The following is a 26,925-nucleotide window of genomic DNA, read 5'->3' on the forward strand; positions in this document are numbered from 1 at the left end:
TTCTGGAGCATTTCCTACTTTATTCTGTTAGCAGTATCCACTGTCGGTTACAGAAATCACAGGCGCAGCTTAGGCCAAAGGTTCTTAGTGCATTGGTTAAGCAGGATGTTAAAACTTCAGTTATTCTGGAAGTCATTATTTTCAGTAGCTCATCTCCTGAAGGGGGCTTTCAGATTACAGCTTTAGAATTGGAGTAAATTAAAGGATTTTTAGCTGGATAGCATGGTGAGACTTCTTAGCTATTTCTCCAACCAGGCTTCTAATACTTAAGGAGTGTGGAATAATGTTTTAGTCTCTGTCCAGGTTTGAGACACGTAACTGGAGTCACAGAGCAGGAATTGATTCTCTACTTCTTAAGTCTGTCTTGACTTGGTGCTTTTCCCACAGGTTAGTCCCAGGCACGAGACACACAGCTTTCCCCATCTGGTTTCAGTCCCTGGACTCAGCTGTAGCCAATGGCCTAAATAAACCTCTAAAGGTGTAGAGATGCCTTTCTCTGACGTAGGGGGTAATTCTGTTTGCCAGAAACTGGGAATGGGCGACAGGGGATGGATCACTTGATGATTCCCTGTTCTGTTGATTCCCTCTGGGGCACCTGGCATTGGTTGTGGTCGGAAGACAGGCTACTGGGCTAGATGGACCATTGCTCTGACCCACTATGGCTGCTCTTATGTATGTTATTATATTCTGCCTCTTACTATTGAGCTGTCAGTCCTTGGCTTCTGCTGAACAAGGTCTGAGATGAGCATTGAACTTTCAGCCTGGGCCTTCACCCTGAGTCTGTTTTGTCAGCTACATACTGCCTTGTCTAGTGGCTGGATTTAGCTCTGTTATATTGAACCTCTTATTCTATTGGTCTGTTGTCTTCTAGGAATTTTCTCTCTGACTTCTTCTAAAAGCCTTTGCCGACTGCCCCCAAAGCACCTCTTCTCTTTACCCACTTGGCCAGAAAACACGGTTCAGTGCAGAAAAGGATTTTGAACAAAGACCCCTTTAGTTTGTTGTGGAAAAGGAGCAAATGGCCTTGCTTTATCTAGGAACATACTGTTCAGTACACTCCTTGGTTCAGTGCAGGACAAACTCAGACTCCTTGCCTTGTGAAAACGGGTTCATACTAAAGCCAGGCCCATTTCAGCAGCAAGCCTATTCAGCTCTCATTTCCCCAGTTTTGAGCCTATGTGTCTAATCTGTAAAGGGTTTGATTTAGATCCAAGCATGACTCTGCAGAGGCGAGAGCCTTTACAATAGAAAAAAATGGACAAACGTATTCCTATTCACAAGGCCCCACAGCCAGCCAGAGAGAGAGAGAACCTCGGTCATCATCTCGCTCTCTTTCCCACATCCAACCAGGAGCTGTTGTGTCTCCCATGCATTCACCCAGCAGGGAGAATGGCTGAAGAGGTGCACAGCTACTTAAAGGGTCAGTTCCACTGTAACAGCCAGTGCCCCTAAGGTATGAGGATTCATCTATGCCCTCATGGATCCCCCTTCGTTGTCTGTGATGCCTTTATGGGCATAGTCCTTCTCATGCCCACTTTGGGGATACCTGGAGCAGTGACCCCATCTGCTCTTTCCTTTCTTAGGGTAAGAGATTCTTTCAGATCTTGGGACATTTGGGCAACACCGACATCCCTGCAATAATGGCCACATCCAAACCAGAGCGGGAGTTGAACATCCTGCTCATTACAGAACTAGAGAGGAGAAACATAAAGCCAACAGCAAGTTGTTGAACTGGTTTTCCTCTAGGCATAAGCTAGGGAAGGTGAGTGACAAAGTTCGCAGATGGGTAGCTGTGGATACTGCATATTAGGGTTTGCTCGGTCTACAGCTCACAGCCTGACAAGGATATGTAAAGACCTCTTGACCAATTCATAATCTTTCAGCTGCATTCTACAGGGCATGCCTGTATTCAGGGCATTTGACAAGCTAACCTTCCTTCCTCCTTCCTACTGAATGCAAACTGGTGTCTCATCTGGAAGGGGGTATCTGAGTCTCACCCTGGCAGGCCTTTCCGGCTCCGGGTTGCTCCAGATTTTTCATTCAAAGGCACAGCGTCCGAGATAGCATGGGCATAAGAATGCATAGAATGTTGCTATTCAGCAAACTGGCAGAGTTAGCTCTCACGTTCTCCAAACGAAGGACCCAAAGCCCGTTGAAGTCAATGGGAAGAAGACTCCTACTGATAGACTGGGGATCAGGCTCCAAGTGAGGAGGGAATTGCTGCACCTTTCTCTGGGCTGGAAGGTATCTGGATGTAATTGCTACATGGGAGGGGCAGTTTCCAAGGATGAATGCACAGGGAGAACCCTCAATATCTGTCTAGCATAAACAATGTGACAAGGAAGCTCTACTCTGGGGATCATGTAAGTATCCATCCTGGATTAGAGGGGGAATAAGAGGTATCTTGGTGCCAGCTGAGTGACTTTTTAGGGCCAATCAGAGCCGTGTGTGTAGTCTGAAGGCAGCCTGCATGGATCTTTGATTCTCCATGTTGCATTTAAATTACAGAGAGCTCTGAGCCAAGATCTGAGCAGCCTCCCCTGGAAGAAAGTTCAGAGTTGGAGCACAAATTCTCACTGGCCTCTATTGCTGTAGTGGGCCAAACCAAAACTCCAGAGCTTCTCAGTGGGGAGCAGTGTCCACCCACCTCTCGACTGGGAGACTTGGCCCAGCTCACACTTCAATCTTCCCAACCAAGCGTTGATGATAATCCCTCATATGGGATGAGAGTGGCCTTGGTGGTGGAATTCACACCTCCCTGCAAGGCTGGGAGGATAGGAGATCAGTGCAAAACAGACCAATGTGCTTCTGTGTGGGGATAAGGGTTGGGCTCGGTCTACCCTCTGAGCTTAGGCATTAGGGCACATTGCAGTGCACCGGTGTAAATTGTGTCTACACTAGGGGTGCCTAAAATCCCAGTGTAAGGAGGCCTTAAATCCCAGCTAGATCACTGGCTCTCTTCCGATGAGAGCTGCAGAGACACCTGGACTCCTGTCGGGGAAGGAGAGCTAGCTCCGTCGCAGTGCTGCCCTCTACAGTTTGCATTAGGGAACGGACGTGAAATTGCACTCAGAGCTCTGCTTGTACCCTCAGTACCGCGTGAGGGGCTGTGGAAAGGGGAGAAGCGCTGCCCTTGAGCCTGCATAGCTCGGGTCCCAGAGCATGGCGCTGACAGGCAAGAGTGCTCCTTAGCCAGGGAGGGGCGCTTGGGATGCTTTACTCCCATATCCAGGTCTCCTCCCAACACTGCTCCCTCCAACTCTGGGGATGGGGAAGGCCCCAGAGAAACCAGCTGGTGCTGAGAATTCAGGAAAGGTTGTGGAACGGGTTGGCTGAAGTGGGGCTATCCCGGGAAACACCCATGGATTGCACTCCCTTGAAAATGAGTCGATCCTACAGACTTCCAGTGCGGAGCTCCATGGTTTCTGCGGTGTCAGGGAAGTTTCCGTAAGAGCAGGTGGATCCCATTGCTGGACTTGAGGATAACCTGAGGTATTTCCTTGGGTGGTTTGGCTGGATCAGGAGACAGCTCAAAGCGGAGCAGAGTCAGGGCGAGAGCCACTTTCAGCTCGTTCATGGCAAACTGCTTCCCGATGCAGTTCCTGGAAGAGGGAGGGGAAGCCTATCAGAACTTAGCAATCAACTTTCATTCACAAATGTATCCCAAAGCGCTTTGCTAGCTGAGTGGACCAATCCAGCTCTTTGGGTCAGTGACCATTTCTCATGTGTATGCACAGTAGCTAGCACCATGGGGTCCTCATCTCAATTGGGGCTTTTGGCTGCTACTGTAATATAGCCTAGACGAATCCCTTTACCCATCACTGTAGTGCTGCCACTTCTGGGTTAAGACATGGCAGCTGTTTAATAGTGCACAGCAACCACTATCAGGCAGTTTTGGGACAGGTGTGGAAAAAGCTCTTTCCCATTGAACCTGCAAGGAGATTGATACAGTTACTCCCCCACTCTAATGAAAAGTGCCAAGAGATCTTTGCTGACCACAGGGGAGATTTTTCCAAGCCACATATAGAAATTAGGCACCTAGCTCCCATTGGCTTTTAATGTGCTTAACTGCCACACACCTGTGCATGGAATACCTCCCCCTACAAGTGATCCAGAATTCAGTCCCATGAGTGATGGCTCTGGAGTTGCTCTGTAATAATTTAGGGTGATGGTGTGCTGATCGGATTGTTGCAGGGGTTCTCAGATTTTTGTACCGGTGACCCCTTTTACACAGCAAGCCTCTGAGTGTGACCCCCCCTTATACATTAAAAACACTTTTTAATAGATTTAACACCATTATAAATGCTGGAGGCAAAGTGGGATTTGGGGTGGCAGCTGGCAGCTCGCAACCCCCCATGTAATAACCTTGCAACCCGCTGAGGGGTCCCGACACCCAGTTTGAAACCCCCCTGGATTATTGGGATGTTTACTGTGCGAATATATTTGGTGAAACTGAATAGGGGGCGGCTGGGAAAGTGAAGCTGACACGACCCCCCAGAGAGTGAACGAAATATCCCCCACCGTGCTCCGGCTGCGAAGGGCACGAAAGCATGGGAATGCATCTTGGACAAGTTCTCTGGTGAAAACCTCATGGGATCATATACCTGCGGGAAGAGAGTTCAAAGGTCTGTGGCAAAGGCTTTTTGTTCCCAAACTGCAGCGTTGCTTGGTTTGACGCCAGCACTGCGGAGGGGCGGTGATCTCCCCTCCCAGAAGGGGCCAGCACTGTCCCAAATGTGAGCTGTGCGAACCAGGGAAATGCCATCACCCTGTAAGCTGGGGAGGTGCTGTTGCAACACATCCCCTGTGCAGCCCCCTAGCTAAAGAGTGAGCCCTTGTGCTGGGCCCAGAGTACTACTGCCCCTCACCACAGCTGCCAGGTGACTGGGTGGAGTTGCTGGTACAACCAAGAGCATCATCTGCTACATTTGCCCCAAAACGCTATAAATCCTTATTCCACCGGATGTACGTGACTATGTGTAAAAACAGACCGTTCCACACCCTCCTCTGTTGCTCTACGATACTCAGAATCTTTAGGGCAACCTCCTTTTTGCAGATCTATTGCACCTTTCGTCTGGACAGATGCTACATGAATAAGATTGCAAAACACCTCGGTAAGGTCAATATTATCCCTGCTTTACAGCTGGGGAAATGGAGGAAGGGAGAAGTAAGAAATCCCTCGCTCAACGAAGTATGGGGCAGAGGCAGGGATAGCACCCATCTCTCTTGGTACCCGGTCCTTTGTTTTAACTACGTGACCACCTCTTCTTTCTGTAAAGTTAAAAGTACCTCTGGATCTTGCCATACAGCTGGGTTCCTATGAAGAGAATAAATATTCACTGCAGCCAGAGAACCTGTAAGAAAAATAAGAAAAATCTTGGTGACCTCACAGGGCAAACATCTATTCAGCAAAACACGCTATTCTGTTAAAGGCCCTTAATCTTCTTCACCAACACACCTGCTGTCTGAGAAATGTCTTGAGTCATTTCTACATACATGTTTTCACTCCCTTTAGCCCTGCAGAGGCAACATTAAACTATGGGAGAATGAGCTGGGTTCCATTCTGACTCACGTATCGCCAGCAAAAGCGATAGGTCTCAAAATGTAATTGTAAGTGGGGAATAGTCATTGAACTGTGTGTTTCTAGTGGGGTCCCGCAGGCCCTAAGCCATTTTTTATCAACGACCTGGAAGAAAAGATAAAATCATCACTGATAAAGTTTGCAGAGGACACAAAGATTGCGGGAGGGGTAAATAATGAAGAGGACAGGTCACTGATTCAGCGTAATCTGGATCGCTTAGTAAACTGGGTACAAGCAATCAATATGCTTTGTAATACAGCTAAATGTAAAAGTATACATGTGGGTACAAAGAATATGGGCCGCACTCACAGGATGGGGGACTCTATCCTGGGAAGTGGTGCCTCTGAAAAAGATTTGGGGGTCATTGTATGTTGATAATCAGCTGAACAAGAATTCCCAGTGTGATGCTGTGGCCAAAAGAGCTAATACGATTCTAAGATGCATAAACAGGGGATTCTTGAGTAGGAGTAAAGAGGTTATTTTTACCTCTGTATTTGGCAGCAGGAGACCACTGCTGGAATACTGTGTCTATTTCTGGCGTCCACAATTCAAGAAGGTTGTTGATAAATTGGAGAGGGTTCAGGGAACAGCCATAAAAATGATGAAAGGATTGGAAAACATGCCTTATAGTGATAAACTCAAAGAGCTCAATCTATTTAGCTTAAGAATGAGAAGGGTAAGGGGTGATGTGAGTACAGTCTAGACTCTATAAGAACCTACATTAGGAACAAATATTTAATAATGTGCTCTTCAATCTGGCAGAGAAAGGTAAAACACAATCCTGTGGCTGGAAGTTGAAGCTAGACAAATTCAGACTGGAAATAAGATGTAAATTTTTAACAGATAGGCTAATTAACCACTGGCGCAATTTACCAAGGGTCATGGTGGCTTCTCCATCACTGATACTTTTGAAATCAAGATTGGATGTTCTTCTAACAGATAAGCTCTAGGAGTTATTTTGGGGAAGTTCTCTGGCCTGTGAAATATAAGAGGTCAGACTACATGATCACAGTGGTCCTGCAGGTATCTGGGACCGTGTCAGGTGAGTGCTGAGTGCAGACCTTCTATTATTAGCAACAATGTAATGGCAATAGTAAGCGGCGTTGTAATATATTAATCTTCAGCATTCGTGAAGAGAAAGAACTTGGAATGCCACAACGCTATTTTTACGGTCACTTGCGTGACAATCATTCTACGTTCAGGGTGAGATTTTCACAGCTCGCATGGCTGCACACTTACATGTTTGGCTTGTGAAAGTGGAGGGCGGGATAATCTGGCCCTTAGTGAATTTCATCTTTTTTATTGATCTTATGCAATAACTAACTCTCTTTTTAAAAAAAATTTACACTCAACAGATGTGCACGTGCAGGTTATCAACAGAGTCAATAGAGTTTGTGTCAGAAGCAGGGAATGGTTAGAAGATTGGGCAAGAGCACCTAATGATTAGGGAAGAATGACTGACATGCCGGCTGTACTTTGAACCTAGAAGAACAGACTGCAGTTAAAGCCAAGTAACTGGCTGCCTCAGGTGAATATTTCACTAGCATAGTTATTGGGGCTGGGGAACGTCTCCCCTCTCACCTCCTGCGGTGTGTTTATTGCACGAATTAGGAAAACCAGAAGGAGACAGCCACATGACCCCTACAGCCTACAACCTGAAAAAACAGACAAGAGAGACAGGGATGGGGGAAGAGGCAGAACACGCAAGGAGAGGAAACAATGTGATGGCAGCAAACAAACACATTAGTTCCATGATTGTATTGATTGATTGATTTTGTGGGGAGGGGTTAGTTAGGAGGGGACCAGTTAAATGGAAGGAAGAGTGGTGAAGGGGGCAGGGCAGAGGAGAAGTGAGCAGGAGGGGCAGATGGGGCATGAAACGGTAAGGAGACTGAGAGGAGGAAGAGGGAGGGTTGGAGCAAACGGATGATCAGCACAGTGCAGGAAAAGGCAGAGAACATTCTCCAGCTTTGACTGGAATGTCCAAAGGTCCTTGTTTTGGCTGCTTCTGCTCCTACTGGCTTGCATCTCTGGCTGGCTGCTCTGCAGTTCTCCCCCAAGGCCACGTGATGGGGGAAGGGGAGGCACTGCCTGGATTCTAGTGATAGCGTGTGTGTAGGGGGGTTTCCTTGCACAGTACTGGGTCTGGGGGATTCTGAGCCGGGCCCTGTTTCTCCCTCTCCCCCGCTAGGGCAGCAGTCCCTGACGTAGTGCTACCCAACTGGCAAGTGGAGAGCATAAAGCCAACAGTCCCCTACCTGCAACATATTTTTCTGCAAGTTCCCTGCTCTTTTGTGGGTGCCACTAGAACTGACGCTGCAAGGCGTATGCCTGGGACAGGACAGCACGCTCTGGCCATGGGCACTGCAGGCTGGAATTAAAGGCCATGCTCTGTTTGTTTGCTTTCTGATCGTTTTGAATGTTTTCCATTCATGTAGCATTTTTCAATTGGCAGAATCATACCCACCTCATTGAGTGAAGAGAGGAGTGGCAGCTGGAGAATTTGGTAAGATCAAGACAAGGCGGGTAGAACACTATGCCAGGAAGTACTGGGTGAAATTTACCATGATGTCCTAAATGGTCCATTTTATTCAGCCAAGGTTTGCTTAGGCAATACAGCCCCTATAGTCCTCCATCATTCCCAACATAACAGAAGATAGCAATGATAGGGGTACTCAGTTTGTAAATCTCCTGGGCCTACCCAAAGTGGGTTGAGTCAATGCGGGGGGTCTTTCCACTGGCTTTGAAAGGCTTTGGATCCAGTTCTATAACTGTTGTTCCCATGAAGCTCTCTGCTTTTATTGAGTCAACGAGACCGTGACCTGAGCAATTCCAGCTCAGTCCTACAATGTACGGCCAAGCAGTCTTGTGGTGTGATCTTGTCTGATCTCACAAGCTAAGACAGTTCAGTCTAGAGGTAGTAGAATTGTTCAATGCAAATATTAGTTGTATATTAGGGTGTGCTCTCTCTCTTTCTCACCCTCCCCCCATTGAATGATTATTAGTAATAAAGGTTTCCATTAGATTGTAAGCTCTTCTGGGCAGAGACTCTCTCAAATCATATGTATAATGTCTCATGTGTATGCAATAGTGCCTAGCAAATGGGACTTCCTTCTTGGTTGGTGCTTCTGGATACCTCCAATGTACAAATAATAAACAACAGAAACAATATCTGGGATTTTCAAATGAGTTTAAGGGAATTAGGCACCCAAATTCCATTCAACTCCAGTGAGATTTGGGTGCTTAATTCCCACAGGCTCATTTGAAGCTCTCAGCCAACACTAACAACATTCAGCCAGCTCTGGCTGGTGTCGAGATGGGAGATCACTAAGGCATGCACGTGTGCAGCAAAGGTTGCATCGATTCAAAGCATCCCCTAGACGGACTTAGTTGGCAGGACTCCCATGGAGTCTCAGGAGGAGACTGACACAGCTACTTTCTAGCAAAGTCTCTGAGGTAGGGCAGGCAGCAGTCCCAGCTGCCCTCCCTGGGGTGAATCGGCCCACGGCTCAGGGAGACAGGTTGGTACGGGAAAGTGCAATTTGTAATGGACAATCAAAAAGTCATGTTACAATTTACAATGGAGACAGAATAGGCCATGGGAGCACCACAAACTGCGCAACAGATCCTAGATCTTCACTTGGGTGTCACAGGAGAATTTCTTCCCCTCTTGTTGGCGTGAACCACATTCAGGGACTTCAATGGGAGTGGCGTGCATGCGGCTGAAGGCAGAACCGGGCCCTTAAGAAGGAAGAGACTAAACAGACCTTCTGGTAAGGTACGTCCATCGTGGAACGTGATGGGTTTGCTGAGCAGTCGGGACACTCCAGGTACCGGAGGGTAAAGGCGAAGGCTCTCCTTGATGCACATGGTGCTGTAAGTCATTTTGCCAAGGTCATCCCTGAAAGCAACCATAGGTGGAGAGTATGAATGAATAATGGCTCCTACCACTCTGAAAATACTAGCCAGCAGCATCAACATCAGTGGGTGAAACAAACATGCCACACACCTATTTCTGGTTGAAGACAGGAAAGTGATCTTGTGCATAAAGCATAGAGGTGACCTAGGCTCTATTCCCTCTGCCACAAACTTCCTGCAACACTGAGTAAGACTCTTGATCTGTCAATGCTCCTGTAAACTTTTTGGGGCAGGAACTGTCTTTTTGCTCCATATTTGTACAGCACCTAGCGCAATGGGGTCCTGGGCCATGAAATAACTATCTGCTTCACAGGATTGTTGTAAGGTGTAATATATTAATTACAAGGTACTTTGATGTGTTTTCATGCTAAATTTAATCCCAAATATTAAGAGTTTGCATTTCAATAAACAGCTGCTGTCAGATTTGTTTTATTCTTAATTCAATTTCAAACTCCAAGGGCCGAATGCAGTCCTAGCGTAACTTAGGGGAACTTCCTCAACTTCAATAGTTTAAAGTTCCTATCCCAATCAAACTGCTGCATTTTATTAATGTAGAGAGAGATCTAAACCAAAGATCTAGAATTGAACAGCCCTTAACACAAGGAAAATTTGGATTTGGCCTTGGATCTGTTCTTTGTAGCATTGCTATACTAAGTGTTGATCCTTCATTGCAGAGCTTGTGAAATTGATCCATTTTTAATTCCTCAGATTGGATACATAAGAAAATAATCCAAAGCCAAAGGATATTAAACCAGTGAGGTAACATCTCACCATTGGATAGTCTCTCTGTCTTCCAGAATCTCCTTGATCTCTTCCCTGCATCTCTGCTGGTGCTCTGGGTACAGGGCCATGCAGTACAAGAGCCAGGAGATCCCACTGGCTGTGGTATCGTGACCCTCAAACATAAACGTGTCCACCTCGGCACGTAGGTCTTCATCGGATAATCCAGCTCCATTTTCATCCTAGGAAAGCAGGGAGGTAAATAATCCCCAAACAAGTGTTCATTTCATGAGCAATTTTTGGAGTGAAAAAATACACCTTGATTACTGGTGAAGTTCCCAGGCTTGATTTGTCTTGTTTACATCAGTGGAAATCAGGTGTCAGTCCACTGAAAGCAATGGAATTATGCAGTATCTACTTAGTGTAAGTGAGATCAGACTCAGGTCCATTGAGTACAAAGGCAGGCGTTCCCCTTTTAGGATTAGGAAGGCAGCAGAGATGGGCTAAGATCCAAGTTACTCAGCAACAGGGTATCAGGTACCAACCTTCAGTGCTTACAAACTGAATATGAACCAACAATGTGAACCTCTGACCTAGCCCATCCTTGACAGGTGTTTGTCTCAGCAGCCCAGACCACCTACACAGAGCTAAAACCATTCTGGGGTGCATTAGCAGGAGTGTTGTGTGTAAGCCATGGGAGGTCATTGTTCCACTCTACTCAGCATTGGTGAGGCCTCCCCTGGAGTATTGTGTCCAGTTCTGGGCGCCACATTTTAGGAAAGATGTGGACAAATTGGAAGGAGAGCAACGAAAATGATAAAAAGTTCAGAAAACCTGGGGGCTCTGTGAAGAAAGGTTAAAAAACCTGGGCTTGTTTAGTCTTGAGAACAGAAGACTGAGGCGGGACCTGGTAACAGTCTTCAAATATGTTAAGGGCTGTTACAAAGAGGACGGGGACGAGTTGTTCTCCCTGTGCCCCGGGGGTAGGAAAAGTAGTAACAGGTTTAATCCGCAGTTAGATATTAGGAAATACATTCTAACTTTAAGGATAGCTAAACTCAGGAACAGGCTTCCAAGGGAGGTTAGAGTCCCCATCACTGGAGGTTTTTAAGAGCAGGTTGGACACACACCTGTCGGGGATGGGCTAGGTCAGAGGTTCCCAGCTTGTTTTTGCTGTGACTCCACTTTGGAGATTTGTCTCATATGAGCCCCCCTCTTTCTAAGAAACAGTATTTTTGTAGGGGATGGTATGCACGGTACTCACGGGGGCCAGCGACGGTCCTCACCACGTAACAGTTGAGGAAGCCTTCTGCTCCCTGCCATGGTCAGGCAATCTCTCAGGGGTGGCAAACTGGGCCATGCTGAAGGGCCAGAGTAAGGAGGGGAGCAGAAAGCTGCACCCTGTGAGTACTGGTCCCCTTGCTTAGGGTGATCTGACGTCCTGTTTTTAAAGGGACAGTCCCATATTTAAGTGCCTCTGCAGGTGTCCCAACTTTTTCTTAAAAATGGGCAAATTGTCCCATATTTTCTGTCTCCGCCCCATCAGTACTGGCAGGTCCTGCTGCTGGCCACATCCCTGCTCACCAGCCGCCCGCCCACCAGTGCTGAGTGGGGGGGTCCAGTGGCCAATGATGGGGGTGGGTGTGCAAGGCTGGTAGCGTGGCAAAGCTGCAGCGAGCAGGTCCGGATGCTCCCCCTGCTGGTCCGCCAGCTGAGCCCCCGCTGTGTGCCGGCTCTCGGCCAGCGGGGCCCCGTCCCGTTTCCGGCCAGCAATGGCTGTGAGCAGCGGTGGCTGGTGCGTGCGGGCAGGGGCTAGGCAGTGGCCGGTTACGTGTCACCTTTGCTGCCCACCCATCGGCTCTTGACGTGCTCCCCCTCTTGCTGTCCTCTCCCTGCTTTGCCCCTTCCCCCCCCCCAGCCTTGCTGCTCCTCCATATCCCCCCAGTGGGCTGTGTCCCGTTCCCAGCGCTGTGCAGAGAACCAGCCCCGGGTCGGAGCACTCGGCTCACCAGCAACCTGGACAGGAGGCTCCTTCCTTCCCCCCTGCCTCTGGCTGGGCCAGTGCCTCAGGAAAGCTCAAGACGCTCCGGCCCAGGGCGCTGAGCCCTGCATGTTCCAGAGCCCTGCACAATGCTGGCACGGGGAAGCCTCTCTCTGCCCCTCAGCTAAACTCTGGCCTGGCGGGGGGTGGGCGAGGGGAAGCGATTTCCAGCCTGTTTGTGCCCCGACCCTGCAGGCTTCACAGCAGCCCCCCAGGCAGGGGCTTAGCACCCTCTTCACCTGCCTTCCCCACCCCCTGCCCTGGGTCTTGCCCCCAGGGAGCACAGGGCTGCTCCGTCCCCTAGGCACCCTCCCCTGCTGAGCCACCTCCCCGGCCAGGTTCACTGAAGCCCCTGCAGTCAGGTTCCCTGGGCCCTGGTGCACAATGCATCCTTAGGGCTTAACCCCTTTCTGCCCGCACTGTAGCTGGGGAACAGGAGGTGGCTGGGTTATCTCGGTGGCCACCAGCAGCCTGGAGGTGTTAGCTGCCTTTCGACACTGTGTTGGCAGGAAGGGACAAGCTGCTTCCAGCCACAGGGGATCAGGGTGGGGGGAAGAGATGAGCTCTGCAAAGACATGAGCCAAATCATCCCTTCTCCCACTCCATCTCCCCTGCAGCTGGAAGCAGCTCCCGTCCCTTCCGTGCCGAAACACTGCTGCAAGCCACATTCTGGTGTGAACCTTGGCAGAAATCTGGGGAGGGGGGCATGCGACCCAGCGTGCCTCCCCACGTGTTGCCTCGCGAAGACACGGCGCCAGGTACCAGGAGAAGCGGGTCCGTTCCGGGGGCCCAGCCAGGCATGGAGGACACAGAGCGCAGGGCAGGGAGGGGAGGGTCAGCTGGCCACCCCCCTCCCCATGGGAGAGAGGTGTATGGGAGTGTGTTTGTGTGTCAGCTCTCCCTGTGTGAACCCTAAAGCATTAAAGACAAGAAGGTAAATAAAAAGAATCCAACTACACAATATTTCTTTTTAACAGGGGCTCGGTCAACGTGATGTTAATTTGAATGTTTGTACTGCATAGTTCTGATTGATTGCCGGTGAAGTCGCTTAAATACGAGTAATTTTACCAGGTATCCTGTATTCAGCATAGGGAAGTAAAACCCCACCCTTGCTGGACAGTCCCTGGGCATTCAGCATGGCCCCATCCGCTCTCCCTGTGCGGCTTTTGTCCAGCAGGGGACGTGGATGGGGCTCTGTGCCCTGGGGCCCCACTGAAGGGCCAAGGTCAGGAGGGGGTTTGTCTGGCAAGGCGGGGGGGACAGTACTCCTGGGGTGCATCCTTCTGTCCCCGGCTCTCTGAGCCCTCCCTGGCGGAGGAGGGTAACTGCTGGTTGGTGGCTGCTGCAGGTACGGCAGTGGGGGAGCGAGTTGGATACGAAGCCTGGTCTCAGCAGCCCAGACCACCTGCACAGAGCCCCACCTTCTTCCCTGCCAGACAGAGCCCCCTCCTGACCCTGGCCCTTCGCATGTCCCCCCAGGTCCTCACGCCCCTCCAATAACCCCATCACAGACACCCCAGGTATACTTAGTCCTGCCTCAATGCAGAGATCAGCCCAACGGGTGGCCCAGAGGCCAGAGAAGGCCCACGGGCCAATTCCATCTGGCCCCGAGGCGTCCACTCCCCCAGCAGCAGCTGCCCAGCATGCAGAGAGCATTGCAGTGACATGCTGCATGTACCAGAGACTATCTGTACAAAATGGCGTCCTCTGTGCAGCATGGCCTTGTAAGCACGGTGCGTGAGGTCACGCTACGTGGAGGACGCCATTTTGTTTCTGTACCTGGCCCGCACAGGTGCCACACAACTGCCCGTACTGCCTGTGTCTCTGAAAAGGTTGGGCCACCCGGGGGCTCTTCCAGCCCTGCATTTCTGTGCTTTTGTGGCAACTATCATGCGCTGCCCACGCTCCTCGCAAGAATTCTTATTCTGTTTATTTTTTTTTTATCTACACAAAGAGCAGTTATGTACTTTCAGCCAGGATATATATATTTTTTTAAGATTACAAGACAAACAAACAATACAAGAAAGAATAAAAGTAAAATCCCTTGGGGGAAGAGGAGGGAGAGCGAGAGCACAGTGTGTGTCTCCTCCCATCCGGAAGAGTCTGCACTCAACTGAACTCCAAATGGCAGCTGTCTCCGGCAGACCAGCAGGCACGTAGAAATTTAAAGATGTCGTACATAGGAAACCAAAAAGGGAACATTTACCTAGTTACACACAGTATAGACACCACCACCTGCCTGGAATCCTCCCTAGAATATGCCAACCGTCTCATTCACACTTACATGCTGTCATGCCTCTGTTCCTGTACAGATTAACATGCTGAGTGAAAATCAACTCACTGAGAGGAAAGAGTTAATTTTACCCTCACAGCATGGTTACTAGCTGTAGTTATTCATTCACTGAGCACTGTCCTTTGCACACCCTTGCTTGACATTTCTTCCCTTCACTTCCAGCCCCGCTATCAGCTGACAGAATTAGACATGAGGATATATAGGATGGGGAAGCTATTATCAACAATAGCCAGGTGTGTCTGCTGATGACACTTGCTTGGCTGTTTACATTATTATTTCCATCACTCACCTTGGCACACAGAAGAATGTCCAGAAAATCCAAGTACTTCTTCTTCTGGATCTTTTCAAGTTCTTGCTGATCTTGGAGGAATGTCTTTCTCTCTTTTATTACTTTATCTGCATACAAGAGTGGAAAATATATTAGCTACACCTCAACATCACTGTGACCTGTCTATCTGGAAAGGTCATGCTGCAGAGAAGTCAAAGGATCAGAGTCTGAGGCTCTTCTGCTTAATGCAAATGATGAACTGGACATATAGTAGACCAGTGCAGGAGATGAGATCTCTTAGAACCAGGAAGACTTTGTATTTCTAAAGTACTATCATTGATGGATAGGTCCATCAATGGCTATTAGCCAGGATGGTCAGGGATAGTGTCCCTAGCCTCTGTTTGCCAGACACTGGGAATGGGTGACAGGGGATGGATCACTTGATGATTATCTGTTCTGTTCGTTCCCTCTGGGGCACCTGGCATTGGCCACTGTTGGAAGACAGGATACTGGGCTAGATGGACCTTTAGTCTGATCAGTATGGCTGTTCTTATGTTCTAATGTCCCTTCCACTGAAGGATCTCTCAGAACATTACAAACAGTGGAATCATCATCTCTATTTTGCAGGTGATCAAACTGACCTGTGGAGAGACGAAGTAACTTGCCTGAAGTCCCACAGTAAATGAATGACTGAGCTAGGAATAGAAATCCATCCTCAGTGGAATTTCACTGAAGTTCATGGAATTCCACCAGCATTGGATATGGCCCTAGATCTACTGACTAACAGCCTTGTGCCTCAATTTTAAAACCATTCTTCTTCCCTGGAGAATAAGTTTCTCCAGGGTTTCCATTCATAGACAGACCAACTAACAGTAGGTTAATCCCACCAAACTAGGCAACATCCTACAGACAATAGGAAAAGAAAAGGAGGACACTGGGAAATACCTGTATGCTGGTGTGCTAGTCGGCAGGCCTCCTGAAAGCGACGTCCTTGAGGACTGATTCGATAGATGAAATCATTATGAAATGGGAAAAAGCGGATTCTATGAAACACCAGGTAGGTCAGGTCATAGACTGCTTTGACGTAGTAGTCTGAGTCACTGAAGGAAAAGAACAGTTAAATAAGGCTACTATGGGTCTGGTTGACAAGAACATTTTTGTTAGGATTTGAAAGCACCTGGCACTGACCTGTCAGTCTGGCAGTTGCTATGACAACTGAAGGCACATTTCATGATGCTGTCCAGGGTCATCAAGCTGACATGTTCAAAGAGCTCCACCGACTTATCCACTGTGATCAGCCGTTCCCATTTATCCTAACGGAGGAGAGTGAGATGAGGAGGGATGGGATTCCAGAAAAGGGTTTTGCTGACTATAGAGATCCCATTCAGTGCCCTTTATTTATTTTTGCTGCTTTCCATATCTGCATCCTGCCAAACCCCTGTTGCATGTTAGACCCTGGTCTGTAAACAAAGACTCTGATCTAAAAGGTACAATGTTAGCTGGGATTGGCATTCCCTTTCGGAACCAGATTACAGGATTATTTATTTATGGCTGGAGATCAGGCCAAAGTGAAAAACTAAATCTGAATTCTTCTTTCCCATTCTTTTGGATTGGTAAGATCTGGATTTTGTTGTCCTGGGCCTGAACTAGAAACCAAAATCCAAACACTTCTAAAGCATGTTTGGAACCAGACCTGGGGTGACTCACAGCCATCTCTATAGACAAATTGTTTTCATGATATCCTGAGATTATTTTCAGCAAAGTGAAAAGAAACTGATCTGTGTAATAGGTTTTTGGGCCATTATTTTTGGCAGGAACTAGATCCAAATTTGAGGGGGTGTAGCCAGACAGCCAGCCCCCCCGCCCCTCAGACCAGCATTGCTGGAAACACAGGAGGAAGCCGGAACAGGGCACTTAATATATATTCCAGCACAGCCTTTGAAGCTGTGAAAGCACAGGTGTGCTGCTACAATGTGCCTCTGGGAACAGATACAACGATTAAGCTCACAGCAGGCAGAGGCCCTGTGACAGACATGGCTCTTAGCCCCTACTAAATAGCGTGATGCACACACACCAACATCCTAGGTGGGAAAATATTTACCCTGATAAAAGAAATGTCCAGTAGTCGACACTTATTGTTTCTCTCCCTTGCAAGTGTAAACTACTCTTGCGAAAGCTGGCATCACCCAGACAGACCAGCCTCAATTTGGCATAAGAAAGGAGAAAGAGAATAAAGGAGTACAGAGGTATAAGTAGGGGACCTACAGCACCATGATTTTTGAGTGCTTTTCACTATCTATCTGCTGGTCAGATAAGTGACAGCCTCCCAAGGCTTCTGCAGCTAAGAGGGTCCCTACGCCTTGTCCCTTATTCGTCTTTCCGTGGAATTGAGTGACCGATCCTGGCTTGGCACCGCTGGAATCGAGAGATGCAAGGAGGGTAAGAAGCACCCACACCTGATCTCCTATCTTTAGTGTACACATATTTTGAAATAGAGCTCTATACTTTGTTTTCTTTCTTTGGGATTGTGGCTTCAGTTTTGTAACTTGTTTGTGTGTGTAACATCTCTACATTTAAATAAGTAGGCACTAGCAATTTTGTAACCACATGATTAGAATCTAGCTTAATAAATTTTGGTAACCATTTATGCATAAGCCTGACTTGTTTTCTCTGGTTTACTGTAAAGCAGCCAACACAATTAAAGAACCTCAGGCGTTTTGGCTCTAAAGCCTGGCCATTAGGTGAGAGTACTAAGAGCCTAGCGTTGAGTTGTGCCGCCTCCACGGGGCAAACTCTTGGGGCACCTGTCAGTCAATCCTGGCTGCCCGCTGCGAAGGAGCTCTGAGCTCTAGCAGTTAAAGTCACGGGTGGTTAGGACCTTGGGGCGTCCGTCATCCTAGCCCGGGCTGCCCACCGCGAAGGGACAGTGCGTCCTAGCGGTTAAAGTCACGGATGGTATAAACGGGCATAGCTGGCACCTCACCAAACATCCTTGGCCGTCGGCTAACGGGGGGAAGGGAGAATCCACATACAGTGGTGCATTGTTGACCTAACGTATTTTCTATAACGTCTTTCACCACTGGCATATCTAATGCACAGCAGATATAACTGGAAATCAAGGTAAATTAAGACTTGAGTTGATTTTTACTGGTTTCATAATCGATATGACTCAGCAACAAGTCTCTCCACATATATTAATGTCCTCTGAGCAAAAGTTCATTGACAATTGAACAGATATGCCACGCCAGAAGGATTTGGTTATCTGAGTCCAATCCAACTGGGTTAAAATTTCTTTGATCTCTGCAACTGAGTGACTGTCTCTAGCAAACTGTTTTATCTGCCAGCATTGTACACAAACTAATGTAAGTTTAGCAACCACCCTTATTAAAAGGCGAGACATAATGGTTATTTCTAGGTGGTTAGAGCACACCTCACGTGCTGGTTGAAAAGCTGAAGACATTTGGGGCCAAGTCCAACTCTAGATGTATCTCCACTATAGTCAGGGGAGTTACCCCAGAGATCAATTTGGCTCAGAGACTTTAATTATTATTAGGGACATATGATCCTTGTGAATTCACAGTCTCTAGCTAAAGAGAGTATTTTGAGATAAAAAGGACCCTTCCAACAAGCTGGTCTAGTAGAAGTGGGCAGCTCATGGATGGTGCATGATAGTATATGAACTTCATTAGATTCCTTCCTGCCCTCCTCTTCATCTACTCTTCTTTCCCAGTTTCTGTGTTTGTTTTGGGCTCTCTTTTATACAAGCCCAAGTTTAGTTTCTTATCTGGCAGACAGCCTGTTCTCCTCATTTATCTTCTATGTTCACCATCCCCGGGCTGAGAAAAGTTACCGTATCACTTTATTGGAAACCTGGTGACAGAAAAATATCTTGGGCCACATTCTAAGTTGATGTTTGCTGGCGTAGCTCCCCTGAATTACAGCAGCTGAGGGTCTGGCCCCTTTACTAAAGGGTTGTAGAGTGTGTGGGAAACAAACTGGTTAGAACATCTCGTTCCACTTTCTTCTAATTGTTCAACATCAGACCCAGTTATTTTCCTGGCTCTGCAGCTGATCATTCCTACCAGCATCACTTTGGTAGACTCTGCCATCAATGAGACATAAGGTTTCAGCACGTCATAGTGAAACCCTGGGGTCAGCAGCCTTCGATGCTGGAACCACTGTGGCCCATGTAAGATCAGTAATCCCTTGCCTGGGGGAATATAAATAGCAAAGAGCCAGTCAGATCCCTTCACAGCACAATGAATTACTCTATCACTCAGAGTAGTCTCGGTGCTTTGAAGAGAGGGAACATTTTAAACAGGAATACTTAATTCCATACCTAAGCAAGTCCTCAGTGGATTGCCTTCTGAGGGATGGTACCATGAGGAAGGAGAGGGAGTCTTAAGAACTTGATGAGGGATTAGAAAGAACACACCATTCGGGAATGGCACTTACTGAAAGAGGGCAGGGGCACAGGGGATCCATATTTGATGTGGTACCATATTGGTATTTTGATAGCAGCCACACAGGGCCCTTAATAAGGCTGAAATTAGTTATGCCCCAGCAAGAATGAAATCTCTGCCACACCAAGTAGAGCTGGGCAAAACCAATTTTCAATGAAAAGGGTCAAAAAACTGAAAACTGAAAATATTTTGGTTTTCCAAAATGGGAAATTTGGGTTGCACACTGAGAACTTTATGGGTTTTATTTGATGGCAACCATTTTTTTTGGTTGGAAACCCAACATTTTAGTTATCTGCATTTTTTCCCCAGGTTTTTGACTAAAAGCAGGAATGTTTTGCATGGGAGAGAAAAATTTTGCCAGCAGCTCTACAAATGACACATTTCAGAGTAGCAGCCATGTTAGTCTGTATCCGCAAAAAGAAAAGGAGGACTTGTGGCACCTGAGAGACTAACAAATTTATTTAGTCTCTAAGGTGCCACAAGTCCTCCTTCTTTTTTTACAGATGACATAGGTATTAGCAATGTTAATACCCTGTGCCATGGAATGACACGGTGCAATAAACATCAGGAGCTAGGAACAACAACACTAATGTCCAGAATTACCCTGTGGGGGACAGTATTGTTGACCTGACCCTCTCCCACTTTGTGATAAGACCTAGGCACTATACGCAGCATTGACAAGAGCAGTAACACAAGAGACCTACAGGCCTGCATCCTGTAAGACTTAGCTTAAGCTAAGAGCATATGCTGGGCTGTGGTATTTTGGCACAGATAACAAACTAGGCCAACCTTTCACCTAGCTCAAGTCCCTAGCTGTCTATTATGTACACACGCCCCCCCCCCCCAAACCTGCAAAAGCCCCTAGACTAAACGCTGCCACAAGCAAACCGCAGATCTTGATAAAAAAGGGCATCAGCACAATGCTAATTATAAAGCTGTTTACCTTGGCTCCTTATAAGGCTTTGTTAACAATGCTTGAGTGATAAAAAAAATTAAGGAAATATATCATTTGACTGAAATGTAAAAACTATATAAGACTGGTATTATAGGGGCAGGACAGAGGGAGACCAGGGTGGCACCTGGGTGTGACCATCTCTGTCTCCTTCTCCCTGCATGATTGTATTCAAAAATAAAAGGACCTCAGACTGTTTGAGCCAAACTGATGTGTGACTCGTTTTCCACAACAACCCTGATGCACAGAGTTTGGTTCTACTCAGTAAAATCAGTGTTAGGGAACTCAGTGCATATGCACCTTGCTGAGTCTACACACAGTTTGCTCAGTTTACCAGCCCTGTAAACTCAGCTTTGCTTCTGAGAGTCAAGCTGGGTTTTTTCCTTCTCAGGCATCCTCAGTGACACCTGCAAACCCCATTAGACTTCAGTGAGGTTGCAATGGTGGCACTGAGGGCATACTCTGAAGACCATGAAGTTGAACATGTGTAATTGAGGGCATCATTTGGTCTGCACAATCTCTATTGTGCATTGGTTGTGGGGGAAGATAATCACTGCCATCTGAAATATCAGCTACTAGTCACTGTGGAGCAGGATTCTGGATTAAATAGAGAAATGGTCTAGTCTAATATGGTATCTCCTGTGTTTGTCATGTCATCCCTAGTAGATTTCCATAGCAGAATGACAGGTTTCAGAGTAACAGCCGTGTTAGTGACCACTCTCCTTTAGATAAGCTATTACCAACAGGAGAGCGGGTTTGTGTGGGGGGCTGGAGGGGGGAAGAGAAAACCTGGATTTGTGCTGGAAATGGCCCAACTTGATTATCATACACATTGTAAGGAGAGTGATCACTTTAGATAAGCTATTACCAGCAGGAGAGTGGGGTGGGGGGAGGTATTTTTTCATGCTTTGAGTGTATAAAAAGATCTTCTACACTTTCCACAGTATGCATCTGATGAAGTGAGCTGTAGCTCACGAAAGCTCATGCTCAAATAAATTGGTTAGTCTCTAAGGTGCCACAAGTACTCCTTTTCTCATAGCAGAATGGTCATCTTCTCTGGTTTTATAATAGCAAGGAATAAAGTAAATCAAATTACAAGAGAAGTGTGTGGCCCACCATGAACTGATGAGGCAAGGAAACTGGGGATGAGGGCTGAAACTCTGGGCTAACACTCCAGGGCATAACATGCCCTTGATTCATTCATGAAACTGTTCAAAAGGATGGACGAAGCATGATTCTACATACCAATCCAGGGAATTAAGAATTTGTAGGTTGCAAGACCCTTGGGATCTGTAAAATTCAACAGAGAAGACAAGTACAATGTTAAGAGTTGATACACCATAAAAAAATCTAGATGCAGTTCTGGTATGAATTCACTCTTCTAGTCACGGCGAAGGAGCTCAATTAATTAGGAAATGAGTGGTATAGAAGTGAGACAGCTAAATCTTTTAGTGTTATTTAGTATATTAAATATTTAAATAATGTTTCTTTTCATACTATTACTACATTTTAAAGACGGTCTTTTATATACATCTCATTAATTAGATGCACACGGGACTGGGGAGGATGATGGGAAGATGAGATTAGAGATATGGGTGAGGAAAGGGAAGGGAAGGCCATGGAAGCTTTTAAAGTTGAGGAAGGACATTTTGTGCTGGCCGAACAAGAAAGTGAATGGAGATGCTATTGCCCGATCAAGGCTTTGGGCCTGATCTTGAAAGGTATTAATGTGCCAGGTCCAAGCCACATCAGGGATCACATTGACATCAATGATCCACCAGGGCAGCTGTGCTCTTCTGGGATCATGATGCAACTGTTGAATCCAATCTGAGAGATGACCCTCATCCAGACTCTGACCGCATTTAGGATGTGCGGCAAGAACCTCCTTTTTGAAAAAAGCTTTCCCATTCTCATTGGAATAATATTGAGAAATACCTCTAGATAGTAATCTTTTCAGGACAGGGTCTGTCATTTGTTCTGTGTTTGTATAGCATCTAGTCCTAGAACAACGTGGCCCCGAATTAGTCAAAATCCCTAGTTACTACCACAACAGTAATAATAATACTTAGAGCTTCCTACATTAGAAAGGGAGAACAACTGAAGACTCTGGGAGGTCTCCTAGGAGATGTTCTATGCTGCTTTTCCTGGGAACAACTTAGATACTATGGTGGTGGGTGCTCTAGGAAACCCTAAGACAGACACATTTCTGAGGGTGCAGGTGTTTGGTTCTCATTTCCCGTTGTGGGTGCGTATATAAAGTGCCCCAATTTAACGGTGAAGAGCTAAGCATTTGGGAAGGGTATAAAGGGGGGAATTACAATAGTTGACAGAAGAGACAAGCAGGAAGAAGAGTCTGAATGGTTCTCTGTGGAAATAACACGTGGCCTTTGCAGTGGGAGAGGGCATCAAGTGTGAACCTTTCTGAAATAAGATCCAATGACCGTACCTCCATGGCCAAACACAGTTTTGGCATAATCAGGGTGGTTGACTACTAAGGTAGCCATGAAACCTCCAATCCATCTGGGATAGGCATAGGGGTACTTTTTTGCCCAAGACAGCAACTTCTTTAATTCTCCACCTTGAGAAATCTGCAATGATAGTGAAGAGAGAGAGAGAGAGTGCTTAGGGAGAAAGGGGTGAAATCACTTCAGTGTGGAAAGTCTGCACAAGGCCATCTGGGCTGCTCAAGGCCTCTCTGTGGGAGATGGGCAGCAGGTGGAGTGGATTTGCAATGATGGGCTCTACACCTCGAGATGGAGGGAAGATGCTATGCTGGCCCCAAACTGCCTGGGGTAGAGAGGACCAAAATCTACACACAGTGGCTACACAAAAAGAAATGGAGGACTTGTGGCACCTTAGAGACTAACAAATTTATTTGAGCATAAGCTTTCGTGAGCTACAGCTCACTTCATTGGATGAGCTGTAGCTCACAAAAGCTTATGCTCAAATAAATTGGTTAGTCTCTAAGGTGCCACAAGTACTCCATTTCTTTTTGCGGATACAGACTAACACGACTGCTACTCTGAAACCAGTGGCTACACAGTTCCAGAGGGAACTGCATTGCAGTCCTGTCTCCTTTGCAAATCACAATGGTAAAGCTTAACACTCCTCTTGCACTGGAGAAATGATGCAGCTGGTTGGAAAATTTGCTATTTTTTCAGAGAAATTTCAAAAATTAAAATTTGTCAAACTTTTCCTCTGAATTTTTTAAATAAAAAACTGAAACCCAAAACCTGAAAATGTTGGGGGTGCTTGAAAGCGGTTTTAAGTTACAATTCTTAGGTTTAAAAAAGTTTCAGCTTAAAAAAAACAGTTTCTGGTTTTGCATGAACAAAGGAACACTGTCAAAAATGAAATTTTCCCAGCAAAATTTTTGCTTTAGACAAAAAGCCATTTTTCTGGTCAAAATTGCATGCGGATGAAAAAATATTGACATTGCAAGTGGCAAAGCACTGCAGAATCAGGCTCAACATTTTAAACCAGTGATACTCAGACCTCAGTGGTTCAGGAGCCAAATTAGCAATCAGCATTACCCAAAAGAGCCACAGTCGTGAGAATTCATTGCTTCATTTACTACAGTACTATATATTCATCTTTAAATAGTATGACAGGGGAATATTTAGTTTATATCTATCTATTTATCTATTATTATAATTGCAACTGGATGCAAAAATGCATAAACCCCCAAATGTCTGTATCATGAAATGCTGAAAATGTTTGAAATAAAAATTCCCCATGTTCACACAGACAGCAGGGCTCAGTAGCTGTGAAAACAAACAGAACCTACTTCCTAGAGAGTGGGTGACCCTTAAGTGGAGGCAAGAAACTTTTTTTATGTGGCTCCTATTAAATTTGATCACCAAAGTCCTTATCTTGGAAAGCATGTTTAACTATAAGTGTCAAGTCAATGGGACTGTTTGCTTGAAGGACTGGAGCTGAAAATTGGACACAATTCTTACTGTGGCTGCATTTTTATTTGTCCCACACAAACATGACACTAACATGTGACCGTGGTGTCTGTTAGCGGGTAGGAGAAGAAAACTGCCTCCTGCCAGGATCTTTTCCTAACAAACAGTTTTCACATACCCCACTCACTATATTTACCTTCCCTCTATCTATTCTCTGTTGAAACTAACCTGGATGGTGTATATAGCTGCATAACCCCACGTCTTTCCCTACCTGAGAGTTGTGTCCATACAGCCAGTGGCTTGGGGGACCTGGAAAACTTGCAAAAGCTTTGAGGAGCTGTTGTTTCTTGCGATACAGCTGGATCGCTTTCAGCAGGACGTAGATGAGACAAAACCCAGCAGCCAGGTACAAAAGCAGAGAGGAAGGGTTTGCTATTTTATCCAGCACAAATGCCATGGTCCTGCAGCTTCTGTGGCAGTGACAGGCTCTGAATCTCTCACCGTGCTCACGTTCCTTTTGTGTCTGGGTTAGCCAATAGTCAAAGCAATATAACTCCCTCCCCTTTCCCACACAAGCTTGTGTGGAACGCTGTATGCCAAGTAACCTACTGAGAATGTACAGGAGAAAGTTCTGAAGTTCTCACCAGCAATTGGCCAGACTTTGCTTGGCAGGAGAAGACCCAACTGTCCTGCGAGTTCATTTGTCCTTTCCCCCTACTTCAGGAACTTAGAGGTTTCCTTAGGGCACTGCTAATTACAGAGGATTGAGAAGAAACTTCCCATGTGGATAGGTTATCCTATCACGGCAGGATTTCTTGCACCTTTCCTCTGAAGTCACTGGTGCTAGCCAGGATTGTCAGAGAGGAGGATGCCGAACTAAATAGACCTCTGGCCTGATCCAGTCCATATTCCATCCAGTCCTAGGTTGTATGGTAGTTTGTATGTCACAAACTCCCACATTGCTGCCTAGTGGTCAGGAGGGTGTCAGCAGGTTGTCTTCCCATTGAAAACACAGAATCATAGAATATCAGGGTTGGAAGGGACCCCAGAAGGTCATCTAGTCCAACCCCCTGCTCGAAGCAGGACCAATTCCCAGTTAAATCATCCCACCCAGGGCTTTGTCAAGCCTGACCTTAAAAACCTCTAAGGAAGGAGATTCTACCACCTCCCTAGGTAACGCATTCCAGTGTTTCACCACCCTCTTAGTGAAAAAGTTTTTCCTAATATCCAATCTAAACCTCCCCCACTGCAACTTGAGACCATTACTCCTCGTTCTGTCATCTGCTACCATTGAGAACAGTCTAGAGCCATCCTCTTTGGAACCCCCTTTCAGGTAGTTGAAAGCAGCTCATTCTTCTCTTCTGCAGGCTAAACAATCCCAGTTCCCTCAGCCTCTCCTCATACGTCATGTGCTCCAGTCCCCGAATCATTTTTGTTGCCCTTCGCTGGACTCTCTCCAATTTATCCACATCCTTCTTGAAGTGTGGGGCCCAAAACTGGACACAGTACTCCAGATGAGGCCTCACCAATGTCGAATAGAGGGGAACGATCACGTCCCTCGATCTGCTCGCTATGCCCCTACTTATACATCCCAAAATGCCATTGGCCTTCTTGGCAACAAGGGCACACTGCTGACTCATATCCAGCTTCTCGTCCACTGTCACCCCTAGGTCCTTTTCTGCAGAACTGCTGCCTAGCCATTCGGTCCCTAGTCTGTAGCTGTGCATTGGGTTCTTCCGTCCTAAGTGCAGGACCCTGCACTTATCCTTATTGAACCTCATTAGATTACTTTTGGCCCAATCCTCCAATTTGTCTAGGTCCTTCTGTATCCTATCCCTCCCCTCCAGCGTATCTACCACTCCTCCCAGTTTCAGCGCCCTGCCCCCAGGATTACCCATCCTCTCCTTCAGCACAGGGATCTGTGGAATGGACCCTTGGGCAGTCAAGGTCTACTCCAGAAGGGCTATCACCTTAGGTCAGTGGTCCCCAAACAGTGGGGCACACCCCCCATAGGGGGGCTTGGAGGAACATTCCAGGGGGCATGGTGGGGTCTGGGCCGGCCCCCACTGGAGGTGGGGAGGGAACGCCCCCCCCACTCCGCTCTGCCCCCAGCTCCACTCTGGCCCTACCCCCTGATGCAGCTCCAGCCCCAGAGGCAGCCCTGCTTCTGGCCCCAGCTGCAGCACCGGCCCTGCTCCCAGCTGGAGCCCTCAGATCCCAGCCCAGCTCCTGACCTTGACTTCTGTGGGAGGCCTAGACCAGGAAAGGGGTGGGGCTGACAAAAAAAGTTTGGGGGACCATTGCCTTAAGTGAAGGTCCCTGGTGCTGTAATGTCCTCTGGGAGTGGATAGGAGAGCCCAGGCCTGCGCTCTCCTCTGGATCAGGGCCAAATGGTGAGCAGCTACACTGGACACCTTGGGGCATCAAGCCGCTTCCCCTTCCTACCCCTTTAGCTTCACGGAGTAAGTCACTTCAGCCAAGTCTCTGACCGGCTTGTTACCATCATCAGCGCTTATGCTCCTACCATGATGAATGCTGACAATGAGAAAGAAAAGTTCTATGGCGACTTGGACAAACTCATCATGTCTATATCGGCGTCAGATACACTGATTATCCTGGGGGGACTTTAATGCGAGGGTTGGCAGTAATATCTGATGGCCTGCCATTGGACAGCATGAGACTGGGAAAGAGAATAGCAATGGAACACTGCTACTTTGTGATTGCATTAAGTGTCAATTTGCAATCCTGTGTACCTTTTCCCGCCTACCAGACAAAAAGAAA

At 47.1% G+C, this 26,925-nt stretch overlaps 1 protein-coding gene across 2 annotated transcripts; it reads right to left on the reverse strand.

Moving 5' to 3' along the window:
* Positions 1-24,710, reverse strand: LOC125641959 (cytochrome P450 4B1-like). 2 transcript variants are annotated; one of them, XM_048862646.2, is made up of 12 exons: positions 24,416-24,699; positions 22,683-22,824; positions 21,482-21,526; positions 18,904-19,031; positions 16,010-16,134; positions 15,767-15,921; positions 14,843-14,949; positions 10,271-10,461; positions 9,349-9,482; positions 5,290-5,354; positions 4,522-4,604; positions 1-3,602 (listed from the first exon to the last, which is right to left on the reverse strand). In XM_048862646.2, the coding sequence occupies exons 1-12, from the start codon at positions 24,599-24,601 to the stop codon at positions 3,434-3,436; spliced, it is 1,530 nt and encodes a 509-aa protein (XP_048718603.1). In that variant the 5' UTR covers positions 24,602-24,699; the 3' UTR covers positions 1-3,433. The 2 variants fall into 2 exon arrangements, with proteins under 2 accessions (XP_048718603.1, XP_074987965.1); XM_075131864.1 differs by lacking the exon at positions 4,522-4,604 and having other exon boundaries at positions 3,447-3,602; positions 24,416-24,710.
* Between the last annotated feature and the right edge of the window lie 2,215 nt (positions 24,711-26,925).

The sequence above is a fragment of the Caretta caretta genome, chromosome 8 (genome assembly GCF_965140235.1).
Source record: "Caretta caretta isolate rCarCar2 chromosome 8, rCarCar1.hap1, whole genome shotgun sequence".
Taxonomy (NCBI): domain Eukaryota; kingdom Metazoa; phylum Chordata; order Testudines; family Cheloniidae; genus Caretta; species Caretta caretta.

Excerpts from the sequence above, each read along its gene's own strand:
- LOC125641959 (XM_048862646.2), bottom strand. The coding sequence starts at position 24,601 with ATGGCATTTGTGCTGGATAAAATAGCAAACCCTTCCTCTCTGCTTTTG. Across the intron at positions 22,825-24,415 it reads TGTATGGACACAACTCTCAG|ATTTCTCAAGGTGGAGAATT; the intron begins GTAGGGAAAGAC and ends CTATCATTGCAG. Across the intron at positions 5,355-9,348 it reads TGGACGTACCTTACCAGAAG|GTTCTCTGGCTGCAGTGAAT; the intron begins GTCTGTTTAGTC and ends TTTTTCTTACAG.